This window comes from Nicotiana tabacum, chromosome 19 (assembly GCF_000715075.1).
Source record: "Nicotiana tabacum cultivar K326 chromosome 19, ASM71507v2, whole genome shotgun sequence".
In the NCBI taxonomy this organism is placed as follows: domain Eukaryota; kingdom Viridiplantae; phylum Streptophyta; class Magnoliopsida; order Solanales; family Solanaceae; genus Nicotiana; species Nicotiana tabacum.
In genome coordinates, this window is record NC_134098.1 from 3342884 (window position 1) to 3365385 (window position 22502).

Sequence of the window (22502 nt, forward strand, 5' to 3'; positions counted from 1 at the left end):
TATGTTACAATATGTTTTTCAAAATACTAGTAACATATTAAAACATTTACATGTCATATATTACTACAGAAAAATACTCGCTCTCACACACATAGGTTGAGAGAATATAATATAAGTTTGAACTTCTTCATTAGTAATGACACACCACAACTTGACCCCAATAAAAGGACATACCATAAAACTATCTGATTGTAGTGTGGTGAAAGGCTTAATGTTACAATAAAGAGAGAATTTTGGCCAAAATTCTAAGCTATTTTCATATTTTCTAATTTCAATAATATGGCACTTTCCAGCATATTGCTTATCTACAGTAAATAATTAGGTGGTTTTGGTATATAAATCAAAGCAATAATTGAATGTCGTTATGTAAGGCTTGAGTTGACCTCTACATCTCCTTTAAGCTTTAGGGTGTGTTTGGCATGAAGTTTTCCTCATTTTTCACAGTTTGGTTGCACAAAATAGTTTGAAAAATATTTTTCTAGATATCATATTTTTCTGAAATTGGAGGAAAATGACTTCCCTAAAAAAAGTTAGGAATATATTTTCAAAAACTTCATCTACCCTCACATCTAACCCCACCTCCTTCAACTTTAATTTTCTGTTTTTTCGTTTTTCTACACCACCCACCCACCCCAACCCCATCACCCACCCCAAAAAAGATTATTTTTTTAACTTTTTTTTTGTATTTTGAATTTTCTGTTTTTTTGTTTTTCTGAACCACCCCACCATCCTCACCCCCACCGCATTTTTTTTAATTTTTATTTTTGTATTTCTAATTTTCTGTTTTTTGTTTTTTCTGCACCACTCACCGCCCACCCCCACCCCACCCCCCGTAATTTTTTTTAAATATTTTCTGTTCTGATTTTTTTATTTTTCAGTTTACAAGTTCGAAATTTTACGAGTTCCAAAGTTATGAGTTCAGAGGTTTATGTGTTTGGAAGTTTGCGAGTTTAGAAATTATAGAGTTTACATGTTCGAAAGTTTAGCGGTTCAGAAGTTTATGAAATTTATGGGTTCGGGAGGTTGTTGGTTCGAAAGTTTATGGCTTTATGTTTATTGTATCTAAATTATTTATGAATACTCTTGAGAAGTTATTTCCCTTAATTTACGTACCAAACACCGAAAAATGAGTAAGATTATTTTCCGTTATACCAAACACACCCTTAATGATACTTAATTTTATCATTCAGACTCTAAGCTGAAGGAGGAAGGAATCCAAAATGGACCGGAAAAACAAAAGTAAATGCAATATCAAAATAAAGTTGGGGTGGTGAGGTGGCATGTCACGTAGCATCCACTTCGCACAAATGTCAGGCCATGTGGGATAATATTGGCCATGGAGGAAGGGTTACCGGTTGAAGGGCAATTCCAGATCACTTTTATAACATTAGAGAGCACTAATGAACCGACATTATAATAGATGGTAAAATTAATCCTTTTTTGATTAGTAGAAGAAATTTTTTAATCCTTTTTCGAAAATAGAATTGTACTAAGGGCCCGTTAGGCCATAATTTATTTTTCACTTTTTTTTCGAAATCGTGTTGGCTATAAATTTTTTAATTTTCACTTGAAAATGAATTTTGAAAATTTTCAAAAAACTTTAAAAAATTACTTCAAATCACTCACAAAAAATCAAAAAATTATATTCATGTCCAAATACAACTTTAATTCAATACTATTTTTACTTGAATGTTTTTTATTTTTTTCAAAATTTTATAATTCTTATGTCCAAACGTCTACTAATTCTATTGTTACATAATTTATTTAAAAAATTTAAAAGAATGAATCTATAGATTAAAATTCTGAATCCGAGCGTGCACATCAACGTAATACATTTCATACCATCAAAGGATGTGCATTGGATTTGGTTGCTCCTCACTTAATTAGAGTTCTCGAGTTCGAACCTTGGGTATGAAAAAATATTTGACAGAGAATGCTACTCCAAATGGGACCCTATCCGGCGCGAGGTACCGAAATTCGGGTGAAACCAAAAAAAGTAATGCATTTCATGCTTTAATAGTTGTACTATTCCGAACGCCCACAATCGTAATCTGTATCCTGAAAAGTAAAAACAGGAACTCCAGCGCCGTCATTTCGTCAAATAATCATCGGATTCTCAGCCCCGCACTCTGTAGAGAGAGAGAGAACGAAAATACAGATTTAGACAGAGAGATTTTTTTAGAGAGAGAAACTGTATGTATTGGTAGAGAGAGAGAGAGCATCTTGCAATACTCCAATTTTCTCTCTCCTTCTTTTTTCTCTAATTCCAGGGGCTTAATTGTAATTCCAGGCATTTGAATCGGAGGATCTGATACTAGGGTTTGCAATTGCAATTGTATTGAATTTGAATTGAAGAATATGTTGACTCAAATTACAAATTGTTGAGAACTGCAAATTCTCATTTCGTGCAGATTTAGAGTTCGGATTTAGGGTTTCAGATATGGACGTAGATTCTTCGATGCCGTCGGAACCCGATCAGGATCCGAATAACGGCGGTCCGACATTGGAGCAGCCTAAGGACACGTCACCGGCCTGTGAATCTCCGGTTACTACTGCTCCTGTTGCTGGGCCGAGATGTGCTCCGACGTACACGGTAGTGCAGGCTGTTATGGAGAAGAAGGAAGACGGTCCCGGACCGAGGTGTGGGCACACGCTAACGGCGGTTCCGGCAGTTGGAGAGGAGGGTAGTTCGAATTATATTGGTCCTAGGCTTATTCTATTTGGTGGTGCTACTGCGCTTGAGGGGAATTCTGCTGCTTCAGCACCAGCTCCCTCTTCTCCTGGAAGTGCTGGAATTCGTAAGTTTCCTCAATTGAATACTGAATTTCTCTTGCAGAGTCGAATTCAAGATTTAACTTTATGGGGTTCAAATTCGGGATTTTAATATAACTCATTTGATTTACTGTGAAATCAATTATTTGTACTTATTTAGTTATTTTCTTAAACCATATATAGAGTCTGAGCCAAAAATGTTTCCTTATTGAATGCTGAATTCTCTTGATACCTTATTGAATTTGAGAGCGCATTACCTGCTCAGTTTTTTTGTTCCTGAGTTGATTGGGACATTTAGAATAGAACTTCTAATAAGTTTTTATTTGTATTTGCATAATATTGGCATGAGATGAGTTTAAATGGAGTAATGTGGTCAGTGAGATTCATATAGCAGACCCAACTTGAGCAAGTTGGGTCTATGACCTAGTGTTGTCAAAGGCTCATTTAAGGCGCAGTTAAGCCCTGAAGCTCAAAAAAGCTCAGGGAGCGCTTCCCTCGCTTAAGCTGTGCTTGAGTGTAGGCGAGGCACTAAGGCGTGCGCCTTGTTTCCCATGCGTTCTATCTTGAATCGAGCGGTATTAAACAACAAATATAATCGGGAAAGAGATGATAATCGTCAAGTAAAACAGTTTAAATGAATCTATTACTTTTTTTTGGCATTACACATGTATTTTTTTTTTTTTTTCGTTGCACCTTTCTATACTAAAGCCCACACTTTAACTGCTCTTTGTGCTTAAAGCCTCAATAGACCTGTAGCGCTTCTTAAAGCTTTGCCTTTGACAACACCAGATAACAATAATTTGTTGTTATTATTGGGACTTTTAGATGAGGTGGTCATACAATTCAATATTGTCTTTGTCTTAGGGCTGTGTTGGGGATTCTACCACAACTCATTTGTCTTGGGATTCAGGATTTAAACTTTATGCTTTTAGAATAATTGAACATGAAACAATATATGGTTTAAGGATAGTGTTTTCGTGGTATCTTATCGTTGAAGGATGACTACTATGTAACTATAGCGTTTCTATAATATCTTTGATTATTGAAGGTTGATGATGATGTCTAAGCATTGACTGAAAAAAATGATATGGGTAAGAGATGGGATACTAATAAAGAAAAATGACTTATGTTCATAAATGACGGAAGTTATTTCATCCCTTTTGATGAAAAATATTTTAATTGGGGAAAGCTTTTTCTACTATTCAAGATAAAAAATGATTGCATCAAAGAAATCTTTCCCTACTTTTTCTTAAGAGCATTTTCGGCCATACCAAACACACACCCTTATTGGCTGTTCTCTCAAAGAATCTTCATGGAATGCAAGAAGAGGAGGCTTCTCTGGAGCTAATTCTCTTTACCATGGGAAAGAGTGAAATCTGGTTCATCTAGAAAGTTGGTAGAGGGGGTTTTGTTCAGAAGCATGCCTTGATTGACTAGTAAAACTGAAATAGGTGGATTTTGAAGTTATAACAACTTAGCATTCCGTCTGATTTCAGGATTAGCAGGGGCTACTGCTGATGTGCACTGTTATGATGTTTTGACAAATAAATGGTCTAGGTAAGTCTTAATTGTGTGTTGGGCATCTGATACATTCACTTTTGTGCTTCCATAGAAAGGTTAAAATGTAGTTCTGTTTCTTGATGATATTTATAGGCTCACTCCAATTGGAGAGCCCCCTACGCCGAGGGCTGCTCATGTTGCTACAGCAGTAGGAACTATGGTTGTCATTCAGGTTTGTATTAACTGATACCTTTTCATTGTGCTTGATCATCTGCCCCATCAAGTTTAAGATGCCTATTCTGATCCATCCTAGGGTGGGATTGGTCCAGCCGGTTTGTCAGCTGAGGATCTTCACGTTCTGGACCTTACACAACAACAACGACCACGATGGCACAGGTTAGCACTTGAAATAGTTGTAGTTGTCATTGAACTTGTATATGCTGTTGACCTGTGAAAATGTATTTAAGTGCTGACAAACTTGTACAGCAGCTACTGAAATAACTTTTTTCATTTAAGGGTTGTGGTCCAAGGACCTGGTCCAGGACCTCGTTATGGACATGTCATGGCTTTGGTAGGGCAAAGATATCTCATGGCAATCGGTGGAAATGACGGTTAGTCTAATGAAGAGGCCTCCCCATTTGTAAACAATGATATTGGTCAGAAAATCATAACGTGGTCCATTATTTTCAGGAAAGCGGCCTCTAGCAGATGTTTGGGCTTTGGACACTGCTGCAAAGCCATATGAATGGCGAAAATTGGAACCAGAGGGTGAAGGTCCTCCTCCTTGCATGTAAGTTTCATGCACTCTCTCTCTCTCTCTCTCTCTTTACTTTATTTCAATCATGGCAAGTATCTCATGATTTCTATTCTTTTGTGCTTTAGATAGTGGAAAATCTCAGTATTACATGTCTATATGAAACTGTAACTAATCCCCACAATTAAAAAAGTGATTTGTAAATGTAGTATATGCGCCAAATGGTGGAAAACATCATTGGCGGTTTGTTTAACTTACAAAGTGCATCTATATGATCGTTTGATTATAAGAATGTATTACTCTATTTCCTTTGTGGGTCCTTATTTCTACTCTATGAACTAATGAAGATTTGTTGTTAATGAATATTTGTTCTCTCTCTAGAATGTGTTTTTTTGATCGTTACACATTCTAGAGAGACAACAATTCTTCATTAATAAAACTGAAACTGATGTGTTATTTGTTGTCTCTTTAGAATGTGTTATTCGTTGTTATCTCCAATACCCGATGTGTTGAGCTTCTTTACTCTTCCCCTTACTTTGGGAGGGGTCTGGGGCTTTGGCTGACGGTGAGGTGGATGTTTTTATTTTTGTTTCAAGGAATTGATGTAGGGGAAAAAAGAGACTTTAGAGAACGAAGAAGGGGTCAATCCTTTCCCTTATTTTTCTGCAGTATAGATTAAACATAAGTAGGAAAGGTAAATCAATGACATGTATTGTGGATATGGAAAAACATCAGGGATACATTTCAAACTTACTCTTTATACTATATTGTTGACACAGTTAACAAGAATGATGTTATAGTTGCCTCTGTTTTATTGTAGCATGCTTGCCTAAGTGCCAAGAAATGCTCAAATGGGAAATGCGTTCTTTCCTTATTTGGAAGATGGACTTTGATTAACAGTAGGGTCTGGTGACATACTACTGGATATGTTAGCCATTAGTTCTCCATTAAGGGAGGTTCCTACAGAACTGTTCTATTTGGCGAGGAAAGCCCTTTAAGTGTTTGGCTCAAAAAGTTCAACATTTTCATTTGAATTTTCTTTGTGGATTATCATAAGTTTCACTGATTAGGTTGATGCTGAAGATGAATTATTGTAATCCTGATCTGGACCAACCAATGAATGCTATAAGGAAATGCTTAACAGCTTGTGTTACTTGACTAGGTATGCAACTGCAAGTGCACGCTCTGATGGTCTTCTTCTGCTTTGTGGAGGGAGGGATGCCAATAGTGTGGTGAGTGAAGCATGTTTTCTTCCAAACAAGAAAAAAATGTTTCTTGTGTTGATAACTGTTCCTAAACTTTTTATCAATACCACTTACTTTGGACATAGCAGGCTATGTTACCAATTCCTCTTCTATATTGTTATATCCCACTGAATTGACGCACAGATGCACCCATCTTCTTGATGGTACATGATTCCCATTTTTGTTACTAAGTTTGTAAGCTGTTGTTAGTCACCTTCATGGATATATACCTGAGTGGAGTTACATTCCCCAGTTTTTCATTACTCTCCTTCAGTTATGTGGACAATATATTGCCCGTGTTAGTTTTCTCTGTCCCAACTCACGCGCAGGTCTGATTTATTTTCCTTGGGTCAAGCACGTGAAAAAATATTTCCGTTGGCAAGTGAAAGTTAGACTTGAAACCAGGACCACTTGTATGCTCTAATAACACGTTGAGTTGTGTAAACTACGTCGTCTAATGTTTAAGCTGTTAAAGAGGGGGACTTTTATTTACTTAATGTGGGTCAGCAACATTATTAATGGCTGCACTTCCTAGAGTTCTATTTTCCTGTCTCCTCTCCCTCGATCCCTTGTGCTCCGTCTTGCCATCTCACTCTCACCAGTGTCCGTCTCGAGATAACCGTCTAGTCCAGCTTACCAATTTGCAGCTGTCATACATGATGTGAATTGTCTGACTTTGAGTTTAGTTAAACAATCGTAGACATTAAGAAGCTTTTTTAGGGTTTTGGATCTGATCTGCAGTTAACATGCACAGTGGATGTTGGGAACTTGGATTTGAGTATGTGTTCTAGTGTGATGGTTGTACTTATCATTTTCTTTTGCCTTGGTGATTCACAGCCACTAGCAAGTGCATACGGACTGGCCAAACATAGAGATGGGCGTTGGGAATGGGCCATTGCTCCTGGTGTGTCACCATCTCCTAGATATCAGCATGCGGCAGTAAGTGGTTCTGATGACTCAATTCCTCCCCCCCCCCCCCCAAAAGAAAATTGTAAGGTATTAATCAGTCGTAGTTTGGTATTCTAGGTTTTTGTTAATGCTCGGCTCCATGTTTCTGGAGGTGCTCTTGGTGGGGGACGCATGGTGGAGGACTCTTCCAGTATAGCTGGTATTTTTTAATGCTGTTTTGTTCAATTGCTCATGGCGACGACTGATATTTCTAAAATTTTTTATTTCTTGTTACCATGGTTTGTTTAATGTTAATCTAATATCTGTTCATTTTTCTTGTTCTTTCTTTCTTTCTTTCTTTTGTCTGGTGGCAGTTCTTGATACTGCTGCAGGAGTGTGGTGTGACACAAAATCCGTTGTCACCAGTCCGAGGACAGGCAGATACAGTGCAGATGCAGCTGGTGGAGATGCCGCAGTTGAATTGACCAGGCGGTGTAGGCATGCGGCTGCCGCTGTTGGTGATTTGGTATTTATCTATGGTGGTTTGCGTGGCGGTAATGCTAGAAGATAGACATCTTGATTGCTTTCTAATTTGATCTTCAGATGTCAACTATTCTCACTTTTTGGAATATTGTCGGAAGACATAATTTTTTTTTTATAAAAAAAAGAATAACTGAGACATACTAAGTTCTATATCTTTTCTTCATCCCTGGGGCTGTTGAGAATGTGCTGTTTGGTTTATGTGTTTATAAGGCAGCCCAGCTAAATCCTGATCTTAGTTAGACTTCAAGGGATCGTTTGGTTTGAAGACAAGTTATGCTGGGATTAGTTATGCTAGAATTAGTTATACTGGAATTAGTTATGTTGTGATTAGTTATCATTGTAATATTTCTTATTGACTATTTTGGTATGTTGTATTAATTTTGGGATGGTCAATGTTACTGCTTTATCCTGGGATAACTTATTCTGGGATTACTATTCCACCCTCTAGCAGGTATAAGTTATTCTGGTTTTTAATCCCGGGATAACTTATCCTAGGATCAATAACCAAACAAGGGATAATGCGGTGCTAAATTTTTATCCTAGGATTATTTTTGCTTATTCATCGTACCAAACGACCCCCCCTTAAAGCATTAAGCTAGAAAAAATGAAATTTTTTGGAATGAGTGAGAGCATAGCTCTTGTGTATTTCTTGGTACATTGTTTTCTAATCTATCCCTAGTCCCACTGATTACGGATACCATTTGTAAGGTAACTGCCGACTTTTCTTATCTTTTACTGATAAAACCTGTCTACTTTATGCTATACCAATTGAGTAGCTGACTGAGATAATTAAACAGTTATATACCTTATAATAGTTAAAAAACTTCTTAGTGAACGGATACACATTCTAACAAGACTAACTAGTTTTCCACGAGTCACTCTTTTTATGGTTTCTAATAGGTGGATTCTGTCTTTCATAGTTTCATCGTGTAATTTGCCATTGTGCCTAGACTGCAAGCCTTAGTGATGCTGATATAAATAATACTAAAAGCTGATTTTGAAGACTGAAACTGATGAAATGTGTGTCCACCTCATCTAAAAGCTTAAGTTGTTAGAAGGGGGACAATATTTATTTATTTTTATATTGGTTTGTAATACGCCCTCTTACGTGTGGGCCTGATTCTTTTTCTTTGGCTAAATACTCTGAAATTCTTTTTGATAACGGGTTGCAAAGAGGTTCGGACTCAGAACCTCATACCATGTAGAACTGTATGGCCATCTGATTGATTAGAAAAGGTTTGCTCATATATTAGTCTGCAACAGAAACTAGTGTTTTACTTTGCGCGTCTTTTAAGGACTGAAATTTAAGAAGGCATGTCTCTTGTCAATGTAAAAGGTTTGATTAGCCCAGAATTTCTTGGTTGACCAACTTTTGCCTGGTGGTATTGCAGCTAGCATGGATGCTCTTTGTTTGCACCTAGTAGTTAGCTCTCCCAATTGAAGGATTTTAAATAGTACAGTAGGCCAAAATCTTAGTTAATTTCCTAGCTCTTACATCTTTCCAAGTACTGTAATGACATCTACTTGTATGAAGTATTATTTTATTATGATATATACTTGTTTAACAAAGTACTATAATGAAACGTGTGCCTAGGAGCAGTTATTATGAATATGTCTTAGAAACTTTCATTGAAGTTACTCCTGATAAAGTGTTGGAGTCTTGGATATGTAATAGAAACTGCGACCATTATTGGAGCTAGTAGCTGACCTCAGATTAAGATCGTTTCTCGGGTTGTTGCTCTGTCCAAATTATGCAATTATTGACTTTCCAAAATATAGGTACCAAAATACTGCCAGATGCATGTCTTGGCTAATCTCGTAGCTGTTACATTTTTCCGAGTACTGTAATGACATCTACTTATATTTTTTTGAATAGGATTGACATCTACTTATATAAAACTATTGTTATGAAATATACTTGCTTAACAAAGTACCCATAATGAGTTATGTGCCTTGGAGCAGTTATTCAGATAATTTCCTTGTTTTTGCAATTTTGCTTTTGATGTTAAGAAATGGCTGATGTTTAGAAATCTCTTTGTAGCTAGGTGATATTTTTGTATTTGTGAGACGACATCTGAGTTGGTATTTTGGTCGCAGGGGTACTGCTAGATGACTTGCTTGTCGCCGAAGACTTGGCTGCTGCTGAAACAACAAGTGCAGCTTCACACGCAGCCGCTGCAGCTGCAGCATCTAATATACAAGAAGGAAGGATAACAGGAAGGTATGGGTATGGTGATGAAAGAACAAGGGAAACAGTTCCAGAGGCAGTTAATGATGGTTCAGTTGTATTGGGAAATCCTGTTGCACCCCCTGTAAATGGTGATATGTTTACTGATATAAGCACTGAAAATGCTGTGCTGCAAGGATCTCGGTGAGTTTGCAATTGCACGAGTATAAGTGTATAACAATATCTGCTTCTGGTTTTTTTCTTTTATTGCATCTTTATTTTCTGAATTCCATCCCTCATGGTTTCGTTTGCAGGAAACTCGGCAAAGGTGTTGAATACCTCGTGGAGGCCTCTGCAGCAGAAGCAGAGGCCATTACTGCTGCACTAGCGGCTGCCAAAGCTCGACAGCAAGGTAACGGGGAAGTCGAACTTCTGGATAGGGATCGTGGAGCAGAGGCAACACCAAGTGGTGAACAGGCATCTACCTTGATCAAACCTGATTCAAATAATTCTACCCCCACTGGAGTTAGGCTGCATCACCGTGCTGTCAGTAATCCTATGCCTTTTGATGTGTTTTCCTATGTTGTGAGGACTTCCAAAATGCTGCTGCACCCGTGTCTGGATCGTCTAACAATGCACTACTTTTGGAGGATCCGACACGCACCCGACGGCATTTTCGGAGAGTCTGAGCAACATACATATTTTCGTATCAGATTAAATTTGTACATAACTGATTAAATGTTTCTAATGCATCTGTAGGTGGTTGTAGCTGCAGAGACTGGCGGTGCCCTAGGTGGTATGGTGCGACAACTTTCAATTGATCAATTTGAAAATGAAGGCAGGCGAGTAAGTTATGGAACTCCAGAAAATGCAACAGCAGCAAGAAAACTCTTGGATAGACAAATGTCCGTCAACAGTGTTCCCAAAAAGGCATGATGATTTCACTAATGTGCTTCAACTAATTTTGATTAGCAATGAGTACTATGGCATACCATGACACCTCTACTGGGTGACTGACAAACTTGTATACTCTCCAGTTTCCATCATTGCAATTACATGCCTATGGTGATGTTAATATGCAGGAAAAAGAGCAAATATTGGTTGTAGTTGTAGAGTAATTTCAACACTACGGTGAAAGTACATGTTTTGTTGAAAAAGCTGCTTCATTTTATTTACTGAAAGATGTTTGAGTCTCTCTCCTCTTTGTTTTCCTCGACTTTTTCTTTTCTTTCTTTCTTTCTCCTTTTTCTTGTTTGATATCTTTATTTGGTCTCGACTTGTTTGCTTTATGTTTTGTTTCGAGTTTGGCTATCTATTTACCATATTCTCATTTGGTTTCAGGGGATGCTTGTTAGACCTGATTGGTAAAATTTCAACTCATGTGTGTGTGTCGGGGGATTATGCAACTGATAAAGTTGAAGGGAGCCTTGCGTAACTGGTAAAGTTGCTGTCATGTGAGCATGAGGTCACGGGTTCAAGCCGTGGAAACAGCCTCTTGCAGAAATGCAGGGTAAAATTGCGTACAATAGACCCTTGTGGTCTGGCCCTTCCCCGAACCTCGCGCATAGCGGAAGCTTAGTGCACCGGACTGCTTTTCCCCTTTTCTGTAGTTAGGCTGCCTAGCCAGGAGTGTATACATGACAGTATGAGCCAGATAGGGACACAGTGTTTCCATGGTTCTGTAAGCAGGAGAAAGAAAGGTATTATAGACCCTTTTGTTGCACAAAAGCTTTCTGTAAGAACAGCTTTTTAAATCTCCTCTAAAATTCTATTGGGAGAACCTTAACAGCTATCATATAGAGGATAGAGATAAATAAGACTTACTAGAAAGGAATTGTGTGGATCTCTCAATAAAAAAGTTTAATAATGCCTTTACTTGCACTCAAGGGTGTGGCCTAGTGGTCAGTGAAGTGGTTTGAGAACACGAGGATTCAAGTTCAAATTCTAGGTGGATAGAGTTACCTGGTGCGGGTTGCTGGTGGGAGGTAGTAGGTATCCCCTGGAATTAGTCGAGGTGCGCGCAAGTTGGCCCGGATACGACTATTATAATAAATAAATAAAATAATGCCTTTATTTGGACGGAGTATATGCCTTCTGTATATGCCCTACCTTTTCTGTTTTCGAACGAACATAGCTGAATTTATCTGTACAGAAAAAAGGGAATATCCCATTAGCAGCCCTAAGTTGACAAGCCATAGGAAGGTAGATGGAAAAAAGGCCTACATGGAGCGTCTCTTGCTCTCTATTGGTGATGCATGCTTGTATTGTGCTCAGTTGTGGACTTGTGGTCGAATTTCTCTCTCCAACTTTTCGTATGATATTTGTTGATCTTTGCCGCTGCTTATCTTATCTTTTTGTGCTTTTATCATGCTATAATGTTAGTGCTCTTTCTCCTCATCTTTGATGAAGTATTTGTTAATGATTTTGCTTCAGCTTACTGCCTTTTTAAAGTAAAAGATGGACCTCCCTTGTGATGGACTGAGATAAGTAACAAAGACTTGGATATGGAGACTTGGGTTTCTATAGACTGGGGATGTGATGCATTGGGAATTAGGACAGGAAATTGAACTGTTATGTATTTATTCGTTCTTCCCCTGTATGGGATTTTTATTTATTTTTTATTAAACATAGGGAGAGAAGGGGAAATTTACTAAAAAAAGAAAAGATTTTCCTTCTTTTTTTTTTGGGGGGGGGGGGGAGGGGAGAGAGACACTAGTTGGGATAGTGAATCTAACTCAATGAATATTCTCCTTATTGTCCTCCTACTACCATTGGGATGCCGATGTCTTACTCTTGATTACACATTCATGATGGGGACTCTTTTGCCCTTTGTTGGTTTTTTTGTACTAAGAATTTTAACTCTCCTCTTTCTATTTTTTGCCAAGAAATATCAGTTAACCACCCTAAACATTTTGGGGTCAGCTTGGTAAGAGATGCTAAATGTAGGGCATCATCATGCCGATAAAAGAAAAAGAAAATTGCTTATTGGGCACATGAAATGCAAGGAATATCAGATTGCAGATTACATTTTAATCTATGTTTAATTAGTGAAAGCATGAAGCAGGGAGATGGGAAAAGTCCGAAGAGAGTTTACAAGCTTAAACCCAAACAGATTCGGCTTATTTAGCTTATCAAGGGAAAATAATTACGGGAAGTCGGTAATAAAAAGAGTTTCTAGGAAAATTCCCGGTCTCTAACAAGCTGAATGGAGAAGTGGATAAACTTGGAGAAAGGTACTTTAAAGTGAAGAAAACATAAAAAAATATTAGGTTTATCTTGCCTGCTTTATTTTATGATATAGGAGGGTTAGAAAGGTGAGATGTGAGGAAGCTTTTGGGGGAGAGGGGAGAGATATGGGAAGAGGCGTGTAGAGAAGACATCTGGAACTGTTTTCCTTGATTACATCTGAAGTACTGGCCACATAACTATCCTCATTCCCAAATAAGTTGGCGTAGGCTATATGAATCCATACTGACCAGGTATCTGTATTGTGAGATTCATCATGAATTGGTTAGTTTTACGCTGGGCGCTGGCTGCCAGCCTACCATGACCCTTTTTTATCCGGGCTTGGGAAGGACAATGTGATCAAGCTCACACATATGGAGTTAACTATTGTCAATACCTGAAAAAAGAAAGCACTCCATCTGCTTGAATGAGTATCTGTTTTAGCTTTGGCTGATACATCTTTTATTATAAAGGACAACTGCTTTTTTGGTTTTATTATATTTTTCTTGTCCTTACTGTTTCAGGTGATTGCCCATCTTTTGAAACCTCGAGGTTGGAAGCCGCCTGTCAGACGGCAATTTTTCTTGGATTGCAATGAGATAGCTGATCTTTGTGATAGTGCAGAAAGAATATTTTCCAGTGAACCTAGTGTTTTACAGCTAAGGGCTCCTATTAAGATATTTGGTGACTTGCATGGGCAATTTGGGGATCTCATGCGACTTTTTGACGAGTATGGTTCCCCATCAACTGCTGGGGACATAGCGTAAGTGCCTTGACTCAATCCTGCTCCATATTTCTTGTTCTATCCAAGGGTGCCCTTTCAACAGCCTAGGTTGGCTCAGTTCCTTGTCTGTGAATTTGCCACTCTTTTATATGCATAAAGTACGTGGGGAACGACAGTCTCAGTATACCTTGACACAATATTGAGAATGAATGAAAATCACATTTTTTTTGTCATCTAAAATTAGCTCTTGCTAAAAGCGTGCTGGTAATTAGGGAACACATGCATTGGTTGCTCTTTGTAGAGAATCATTTTTTGTTTGAGCTTCTGAGATCCTCTACTTTGTATACATCTGTATGTGGGAATTTGCTTATACATTAATAAACTATATATCTTGTCAAAGAAAGCCTGATAAGAGCTACCTAAAGATATATAAAAACCTTCCCAACACATGCAAAGAAAAGGGGAAGACTTTAATGAGGAGTGAGAAATCCAATGACGTACTTTATTTAATAAGGAGAATGTAAGTACTTTTAAAATTAGTTTGAAATAAGGATGCCAATCTTGCAAAGCATTCTGGACAAACTTGCACCAGATCAAACAAGAACATTTCGAGGTCAATGAAATAGCTAAAAGCATATGCTTAGCAGATGTAACCACTTTTTTTATGTTATCAAGCTTGCCCGTAATATTTATCTTTTTACCACCTTAAAAGTGCAGTTTCAAAGTCTCGTTTTCTCCTGTGGGAGAAACCTTACATAGTCATGCTGGGGTGTTGGTGTGGAAATTTGCTTTATCTGATCTTTTTGAGGTATCAAAGTTATTGGGTATCCAATCATATAGTAACTTAAGCCTTGTATACAAGTACAACAATGTGATATCTTATCGGAATGCTACGGCTGGAAAAAATGGCGGTCAGAGCAGAAAGGACCACATCTTTTTTTGGGTGAAAGGAAGACTCTCGAGCAAATTCACATATAACAGTGACTTGATATGAAATGACATAAAGAAGTGTAGTTTATGAGCAGGTGTTCCTAGATGAACATAGCAGCAGGAATCTGTAGATGAAAAGAACCTACTATGTGCTGTGATTTGATGAGCACAAATCGTAGGATACGAGGCAGACCCCAATCCTTTGCAAGAGAAATGTACAGCCATATGAATAAAGGCTTGTCAAAAGGCATTTTAGGTGTGGAAAATACATAAAAATAGAAGAAAGCCGAGGAAATAGGAGGAGTACCATGGTTATGCAAATATTCATCAACATAGATGAGAGTAATTGAACATTTTGTTGGAAAAGGTAACAACAACAACAACAACAACAACAACCCAGTATAATCCCACTAGTGGGGTCTGGGGAGGGTAATGTGTACGCAGAGGCTGTTTCCGATAGACCCTCGGCTCCCTCCCTCCAATAACTCCCCACCTTGCTTTTGGGGTGACTCGAACTCACAACCTCTTGGTTGGAATTGGAGGGTGCTCACCACTAGAACAACCCCCTCTTGTCAACAGTTGGAAAAGGTAGTAGCCTAAAATACCATAGTTGGAAGAAATAGGATGAATAGTTCGAAAAGAATGAGTTATGCACAAGTTATAACTATGGCACCGCATTTTGGTGAATTAGATGGTGCATTAGAGAAATGTTTCTTTTGGCGTAGGGTGCAAAAGGGAAGCTATATTTTATTAGCGATATAAACTCTAAGATGATGCATTCTTTAAATCAGAAATAGATTACAAAATAGTCCTCTTAACTAAGAACCTAATATTAGCTGTGGAATTCGTAGATGAACATAGAAGCAGGAACCTTTGGATGAATATAGCCTACTATTTGATGTGATTTGATGAGCACAACTTTTTAGAATACAGAGCAGAGCCAAAGCCTTGTGAAGAGAAAGGTACGACTTTGAGCTCTTGAAAAGGCATTGTTGGTATGGAAAATACGTTAAAGTTGAAGAGACTAGAGGAAAAATTTAGTACTGCCGTTATCCTTCAAATAATCAACAATATGGACGACATACTAATTGAGAATATTGTTGAAGTAGTAGCCAAAATTACCAGCAATTGGAAGAAATAGGAATATAGACTGAGAAGAATGAGCTATGCACAAGTTGCGGACTAAAAGTCAGAATAAAAGCAAGATTTGGTGGTGCAAGCTGTTACATCCGACAAGTATAGGTGTCACGCACTCCTACCACCAAAGATTAGAGCAGATGAGCTTATTGAGTGTTATTGTGTTGGGATTTAAACCTAAGATCTCTAGGTTGCTATTATGCCTCTGCCTCAACCACTCAGCTTTTTCCTTAGAGACAGACATACTCAATATTTATTTGGGTCGTGTTGACAGATAGAGTCGAGGAAGAACAGCTTGGATGTTGAAAACTGATATCTCAGTATGCTCACTGAGAGCATACCACACGGTAGTGCACAGAAAAGTACAATATAAAGGACCAGCATGGCCAAACTTTAATTCAACTTTCAAATCTGGAGAAAGAGCCGGATTTCTAAAATTTGAGGTGGGTGCAGAAGGTATCATCTCAGATGGAGCGAGCAGGTAAGGGGCCCAAGATATCAGGAAGTATGGAGGGATGTAGGGAAGTCCAAAGGAAATAAATAGAGGGTGAAGACTATAATAGAAGTTGGAGGTCCAAAACTAAAACAGACACCACTTCAAGTATATTGCAAAAAAACGTTTATTATCTTGTAGATGGAAAAAACTTTTGCTCCTGAATTTTGTAAATGAAGTTAGAGATTATATGTTATCATGATTTTCAAATGCCAGTACTGATTTAAAATAATAAAACGTCAGTATCGACCTGTCATTTTAAATGCATATCCTATTTTTGATGTAATTAGATCCCTTCTTAGACTCTTGTAATTTAGTGGTAGTTTTGCTTTCCCCTCTTTGTGTTCTGTTTCTCTGTGTTTCTACCAGGACTGCCATTCTTGGATTGATCATCTTAGTCACATTAGTTCTTTTCATGTTAATATACAGTAAGGGGTCGTTCGGTTACGGGGATAAGGATACTAATCCCGTTATAGAATTTGAGATTGTATTTATCCCATGTTTGGTTAGGGGTATTAGCTAGTACCAATATAAATTTTATACCAAAATGATGGTATTAGCTATCCCATATAGAAAGTGGGATAGCTAATCCAATGGGATATCCCAGCACATGGATATCCTTGTTTATCCCACAATTGAACCAAACAACCCCTAAGGGGTCGTTTGGTACGCAGGATAAGGTGGGATAAGGTAAGGGATTAAATTTATACAATGTTTGGTTGATGGTATAAATTTATCCCACCATCAACCAAATATGGTATAAATTTAATCCGACTTAATACTGGATATCCCACCTTATCCCATCAAACTTGGGATTATTTTATCCCACCTCCCAGGTGGGATAAATTAGTCCAGGGATTATAATCCTGGGATTATTATTATCCCGGGATAACTTAGTCCGTTTACCAAACGACCCCTAAGGGTTGGCACTATTTAGTTGGGCTTTCAGAAGAAGGATTGGAAGACCCACAACATGGGGAGTTGCCGCCAAGCTCTTGTGTCGGTTACATGGGAACAGAGAAATAGAAGAGCGTTTAAGGGGGTTGAGAATGATTCTGTACATTTGAGGGATAGCCACTTGTCTTCTAGTTTCTTTTTTGGTGCACTCATGAGGTGATTTGATTATACAGGGAGTTTCCCGAAAATCGATAAGTTTTTTACCTTATAGAACAAAGGTGCAGTTAGTGTGGTATTAGTTTATTGCGATACTGATTTTGTTGTATGATTCTTGCATTTTTGTGTGTATGATCATCAGGTACATCGATTATCTCTTCTTAGGAGATTATGTTGATAGGGGCCAGCACAGCTTGGAGACCATGACTCTTCTCCTTGCTTTGAAGGTACCTGTTTTATGTGAATGTTTGTTGTGCTTTTACTTTTTGAATTAATCAATTGATTTTAATGCCGATAAATGGTTGCTTTAGGTTGAGTATCCCCACAACGTTCATTTAATTCGAGGGAACCATGAAGCGGCAGATATCAATGCGCTTTTTGGCTTCCGAATTGAGTGCATTGAACGCATGGTATGATATCATTTACTGGGAAAAAATTCCTTCAGTTTCCGAGTTAGCTACTGATGTTCATATCTGGAACAGGGTGAGAGAGATGGAATCTGGGCTTGGCATCGGATCAATAGGTTGTTCAATTGGCTTCCTCTGGCAGCACTAATTGAGAAAAAAATAATCTGTATGCACGGTGGTATTGGAAGGTCAATTAATCATGTAGAACAGATAGAGAATATACAGCGTCCTATCACCATGGAAGCAGGGTCGATCATTTTGATGGATTTGTTGTGGTCAGTCTGTGTCTTTTCTTTTTCTTCTGTCACTAATTTAAACGATCTCCTACTTTCTCACATTAATCTGTGTATCCAGGTCTGACCCAACAGAAAATGATAGTGTTGAAGGATTAAGACCAAACGCAAGAGGTCCTGGATTGGTTACTTTTGGGGTGAGTAATTGTCTTTTGGTATCTTCTTTCAGGTTAATGAAATTGATTTTCACTTAAGCAATTTTAGAATTTAATTTTTTGGAAGCTGCTACATTCTTCTTCAGTTGAATAAACTGTATTACCTTACAAAGGACCCAGTACAGAAGGAACTGGCATTTGAACCAAAAAGTCAGCCTCCACTGCCCTCTATTATTCTTATTTTTTCATATTGCTAGGCTGTGTTTTTTTCATTCTTTCTAAGTGCAATTTCTTTGAGGATCATTTGTTGTCCTGCCATTTGCGATAATTCGACCTTTTAGCTTAAGGATTTGAGCAATTTTTATCTTTTTGTTCAATTTCTCCCTTTCAAGATAATTGCACTCATGAGTCCTTCAAATGGTATTTTGGTTCAGTCAGTTGGGGGTCCAAAAGGTTCTTATAGTTATCGGGAATGTCATTCCGTTGTCTGCTGAATTCTGGTTTTGTTAATCATAGGTTATTCATATATAAGGTGTTTGGCTGCGTGTAGTTTCTCTAGCATTTCCTGTGCCCTCATGTATTTCTCTCTGTGCAGCCTGATCGTGTGATGGAATTTTGCAATAACAATGATCTTCAACTAATAGTGCGAGCACACGAGTGCGTGATGGATGGCTTTGAACGATTTGCTCAGGGTCATTTAATTACTCTTTTTTCAGCCACCAATTACTGTGGTATGTTCTAATTATAGATCTTTGGAAGGTTTTCTACTCAAGTAGTGGTTTTATCTTCATGCAGATATTTGCCAGGTTTCTCTCATATAAAACTTATTACTGCAGGTACTGCTAATAATGCTGGTGCAATCTTGGTATTGGGTAGAGATCTTGTTGTGGTTCCTAAACTTATTCACCCATTGCCACCAGCATCACCTGAAAATTCACCTGAGCGTATGGAAGACACTTGGATGCAGGTTCATTATTTCTAGATCTTTTGCTTTGACTCCCGACATATTTGCTTCGATCTATGTTAATCTTGTTTACATTTATTTGTTGGAGTAGGAGCTAAATGCTAACAGACCACCTACGCCAACTAGAGGTCGTCCTCAAACTGCCAATGATCGAGGTTCTCTTGCTTGGATTTAGATAGTAGTGAAGATTGATTCCTACACTTCAGGCTCATGCTAACGTCGGGGAATTCCAGTTACATGTACATAGCATGATGCCATTTCGAAAATGGCAGAATTATAGTTATCTCCTGAAGAGATGAGGCTTCGCCGCCATAGGGGTCTTCGACAGAATTGACAGGCCTCAGACACAGCGAGATTGGATTCACAGGTTGCAGGCGCACCCGTTCATCTTGCTGGAAGCAGTTGGGGGTATAGAATTGCCCTTTGTATATTGAGCCAAGGCAGGTAGAAGGAATTAGAGTCTTCCCCCGTTATCAAGGGTCTGTAGTGCTGGATTTTGTTTTATTTATTTTACTTTTCCATTTTTAGTGATATATATGTTTTTCCTCGTTTAGGTGTATTATTTTTGTCTATGGTAAAAGAGGACTTGCGGTCCCCTATAATATTATTGGTGAGATATATAATCCTGAAATCTTAGTGGGAGTTCTTGTATCATAGAGAGTGTTTGTTTGTGTAATTTGTGATGATACGTTGTACAATGTAAGTACTATTGAAGAAGAGAAGCTTTCTATCACAAGACAATGAGAAAGAGGAGGAATAGCTGATTATTTTTCTCTTTATTTTCTATGTTACATATTCTCTAGAAGTTTTCAGGTCTTCGGAAACAACCTTTCTACCTCCACAATGCAGGGGTAAAGTCTGCGTAACACACTACCCTCCCCAGACTCTGTGAGATTTTACTGGGTATGTTGTTTGTTGTTGTATATTCCCTTAAAGATCTAACTTCATTTCACATGGAAGTTACCTTTTGATTGCATCCAATTTCCTTTAGACCAGGAATTACTTTGTGCTAACAGTTATGTTACAAATTAGCCTTAGAATGAAAAATTGTTCCTATGTTTGGGGTAGGCTTAAAATTATAACTTAAGGGGTCGTTTGGTTGGGGAACAAGTTACCCCGAATTTATAATGATAGGATTATAATATGTTAATAAAATAATAAAGGGATTATTTTGTAAATACATTTTAATTGGAAGATGTTTGGTTGGACTAAAAATGAGATCTATGGGGAATAATACAAAATGTGTTCGGTATATACTAGATAAGTTGAGATAAACTTTTATTTTCAATTTTGACCTTGGATTGTTTGAACACTTTGCGGGAATGACATTGGAGAAGGGCATCTTTGTCATTTTAATATTTATTCCGGGGTTAATTAATCCCGAAATTATTATTTCACCCAAGAGTAATACTCAATTGTGAGATTAATTAATCCCGAATTCAAAAATTTAACCAAACGCGAGATAGAATAATTTTATATATAATTCTGGGGTTATTTTCCCTTATCCTACATATCAAATGACCCCTAAGTATATATTCTTGAGCAGTTTTGAAAGGTGAGCATTTTTAGCCTGCATCAAATATATAACAAACTTTCGGTTGTTAGATTTAATGAGAACTTTGAAAAGAGGATCTAAATAGGAAGACCAGAAAAGTTTCATCAGATACTAAAAATCACAAATACCAAAAGCTGCACCAAATATCAAATAGCGAAAAAAAAGAAGGAAAAAAAAGAAGCAGAAATCACATCTTAAAAACTATTCCAAATTAACTATATAATAAACTAAGCACAAATGCAACCAAACAAAAGAGAAAGCCCCTAGTTCAAGCCAATGTTGTCTGCCCATAATGTACATAACGTGTCCGGGGCGGAGCTAGAATGTCGGAAACGGATTCAGCCGAACCCAGTAACTTTAGTCCAAACTATATATTTATCTTAAATAATTATATATTAAATATGTACAAATTATTAATTTAGAATCCAATAACTTAAAAATATTATAATCCCGAACCCATAAGCTTTGACGTCTTATTATTAGTTTGGAAACGTAGCCTAGGAATCTAATTCGTTATATGCATGGCTCTCATGCATTCTCGTAATAACTATACTTTTATAGTCACAAATCACAGGAAATTAAAGCTGATAGGGAAAAAGGAAAAGAGGAATGTTTCTTCAAATATTCTGGCATTTTTTCTTCACTTTGTTTCTTTCTGTGCCACCAAATCATATTATCCGATCACTGCAATAATTGCCTAAAGAAGAGGTTCTTTTGTATGAGGATAATAAAGGTGGAAATTTTGAGAGTAGCGGACTCAGAATTTTAAATTAGGTGTCGCAGAGTATTATTTATTAGCTATTATTTTTTAATTTATAATAAGGGATATCAACTTAGCACGATACACAGAGGAATTTGAAGTTTTTGGGTTTTTACGTGCCATTGAATCCATAGGGCGTGTTAATTATTGAGTTTGCAATTAATAGTTATATTATTATATATACTTGTTGGATTTTCTAATACCAATCGAAAATCTAAGCAAAATCTATTAGATTTGTCCGAGCCATAGCTAAGATTTGAGTCGAGAGCAATAGGTACCCATAGCATACGTTGGCAAAAATGTACAAAGTCATTTATATGTGGTTAGATGCATCAAAAACTTTTAAAAGCTTAATAAAAGCAAGTGTTGTTGGAGAGGAATATCTCCACTTTTTCCTCGTTGTTTTCTCCCATCATCTTTTTCTCCACACTTCCCTCCTGTCCTTCCCTTTTTTTTACCATTCTCCATTCACAAAATGGGCATAGCTAGGTAGAGGCGATGTTACAATTTTGAGTTTATGAGTTTTAGATTCTAGAAAAGACGGCTTACTAGATTCTCAATAGATTATTTACACATATTAAGTGTATTTTAATACAATTACAAAGCTTGAGCCAAAGCTACTAAGTTCTGTCGAACCCGTAATAATCCACTAGCTCTACCCCTATAGCTAGAGATATAAGGGTTCATATCTATGCCTGTATTATTAGCACAAAAAACGTTATTTATGCATTAAGAGTAGCATAACTCATACTCCCTCTGTTTCAATTTATGTGAACCCATTTGATTGGTCACGAAGTTTAAGAAAAAAGAGAAGATTTTTGAACTTGTAGTGTAAAATGAGGCACATATATTTTGTGTGGCTATAAATCATTGCATAAAGGTAAATTGTTTCCAAATATGAAAAGTGATCATTTTTTTTGGCGCGGACTAAAAAAGAA

The 22502-nt window shown here is 37.5% G+C and overlaps 1 protein-coding gene across 1 annotated transcript; it reads left to right on the plus strand.

Moving 5' to 3' along the window:
• The first annotated feature begins 1979 nt into the window (after positions 1-1979).
• LOC107810848 (serine/threonine-protein phosphatase BSL3) lies at positions 1980-20028 on the plus strand. Its single transcript, XM_075239502.1, has 21 exons — positions 1980-2798; positions 4269-4329; positions 4426-4504; positions 4586-4668; positions 4789-4883; positions 4963-5062; positions 6189-6258; positions 7108-7209; positions 7297-7378; positions 7533-7712; positions 9799-10072; positions 10183-10414; positions 10628-10798; positions 13618-13856; positions 17633-17717; positions 17802-17900; positions 17973-18172; positions 18252-18327; positions 18881-19016; positions 19122-19252; positions 19341-20028. The coding sequence occupies exons 1-21, from the start codon at positions 2441-2443 to the stop codon at positions 19422-19424; spliced, it is 2937 nt and encodes a 978-aa protein (XP_075095603.1). The 5' UTR covers positions 1980-2440; the 3' UTR covers positions 19425-20028.
• The last annotated feature ends 2474 nt before the right edge of the window (positions 20029-22502 follow it).

Excerpts from the sequence above, each read along its gene's own strand:
- LOC107810848 (XM_075239502.1), top strand. The coding sequence starts at position 2,441 with ATGGACGTAGATTCTTCGATGCCGTCGGAACCCGATCAGGATCCGAAT. Across the intron at positions 10,073-10,182 it reads GCTGTGCTGCAAGGATCTCG|GAAACTCGGCAAAGGTGTTG; the intron begins GTGAGTTTGCAA and ends TTTCGTTTGCAG. Across the intron at positions 10,415-10,627 it reads TTAGGCTGCATCACCGTGCT|GTGGTTGTAGCTGCAGAGAC; the intron begins GTCAGTAATCCT and ends ATGCATCTGTAG.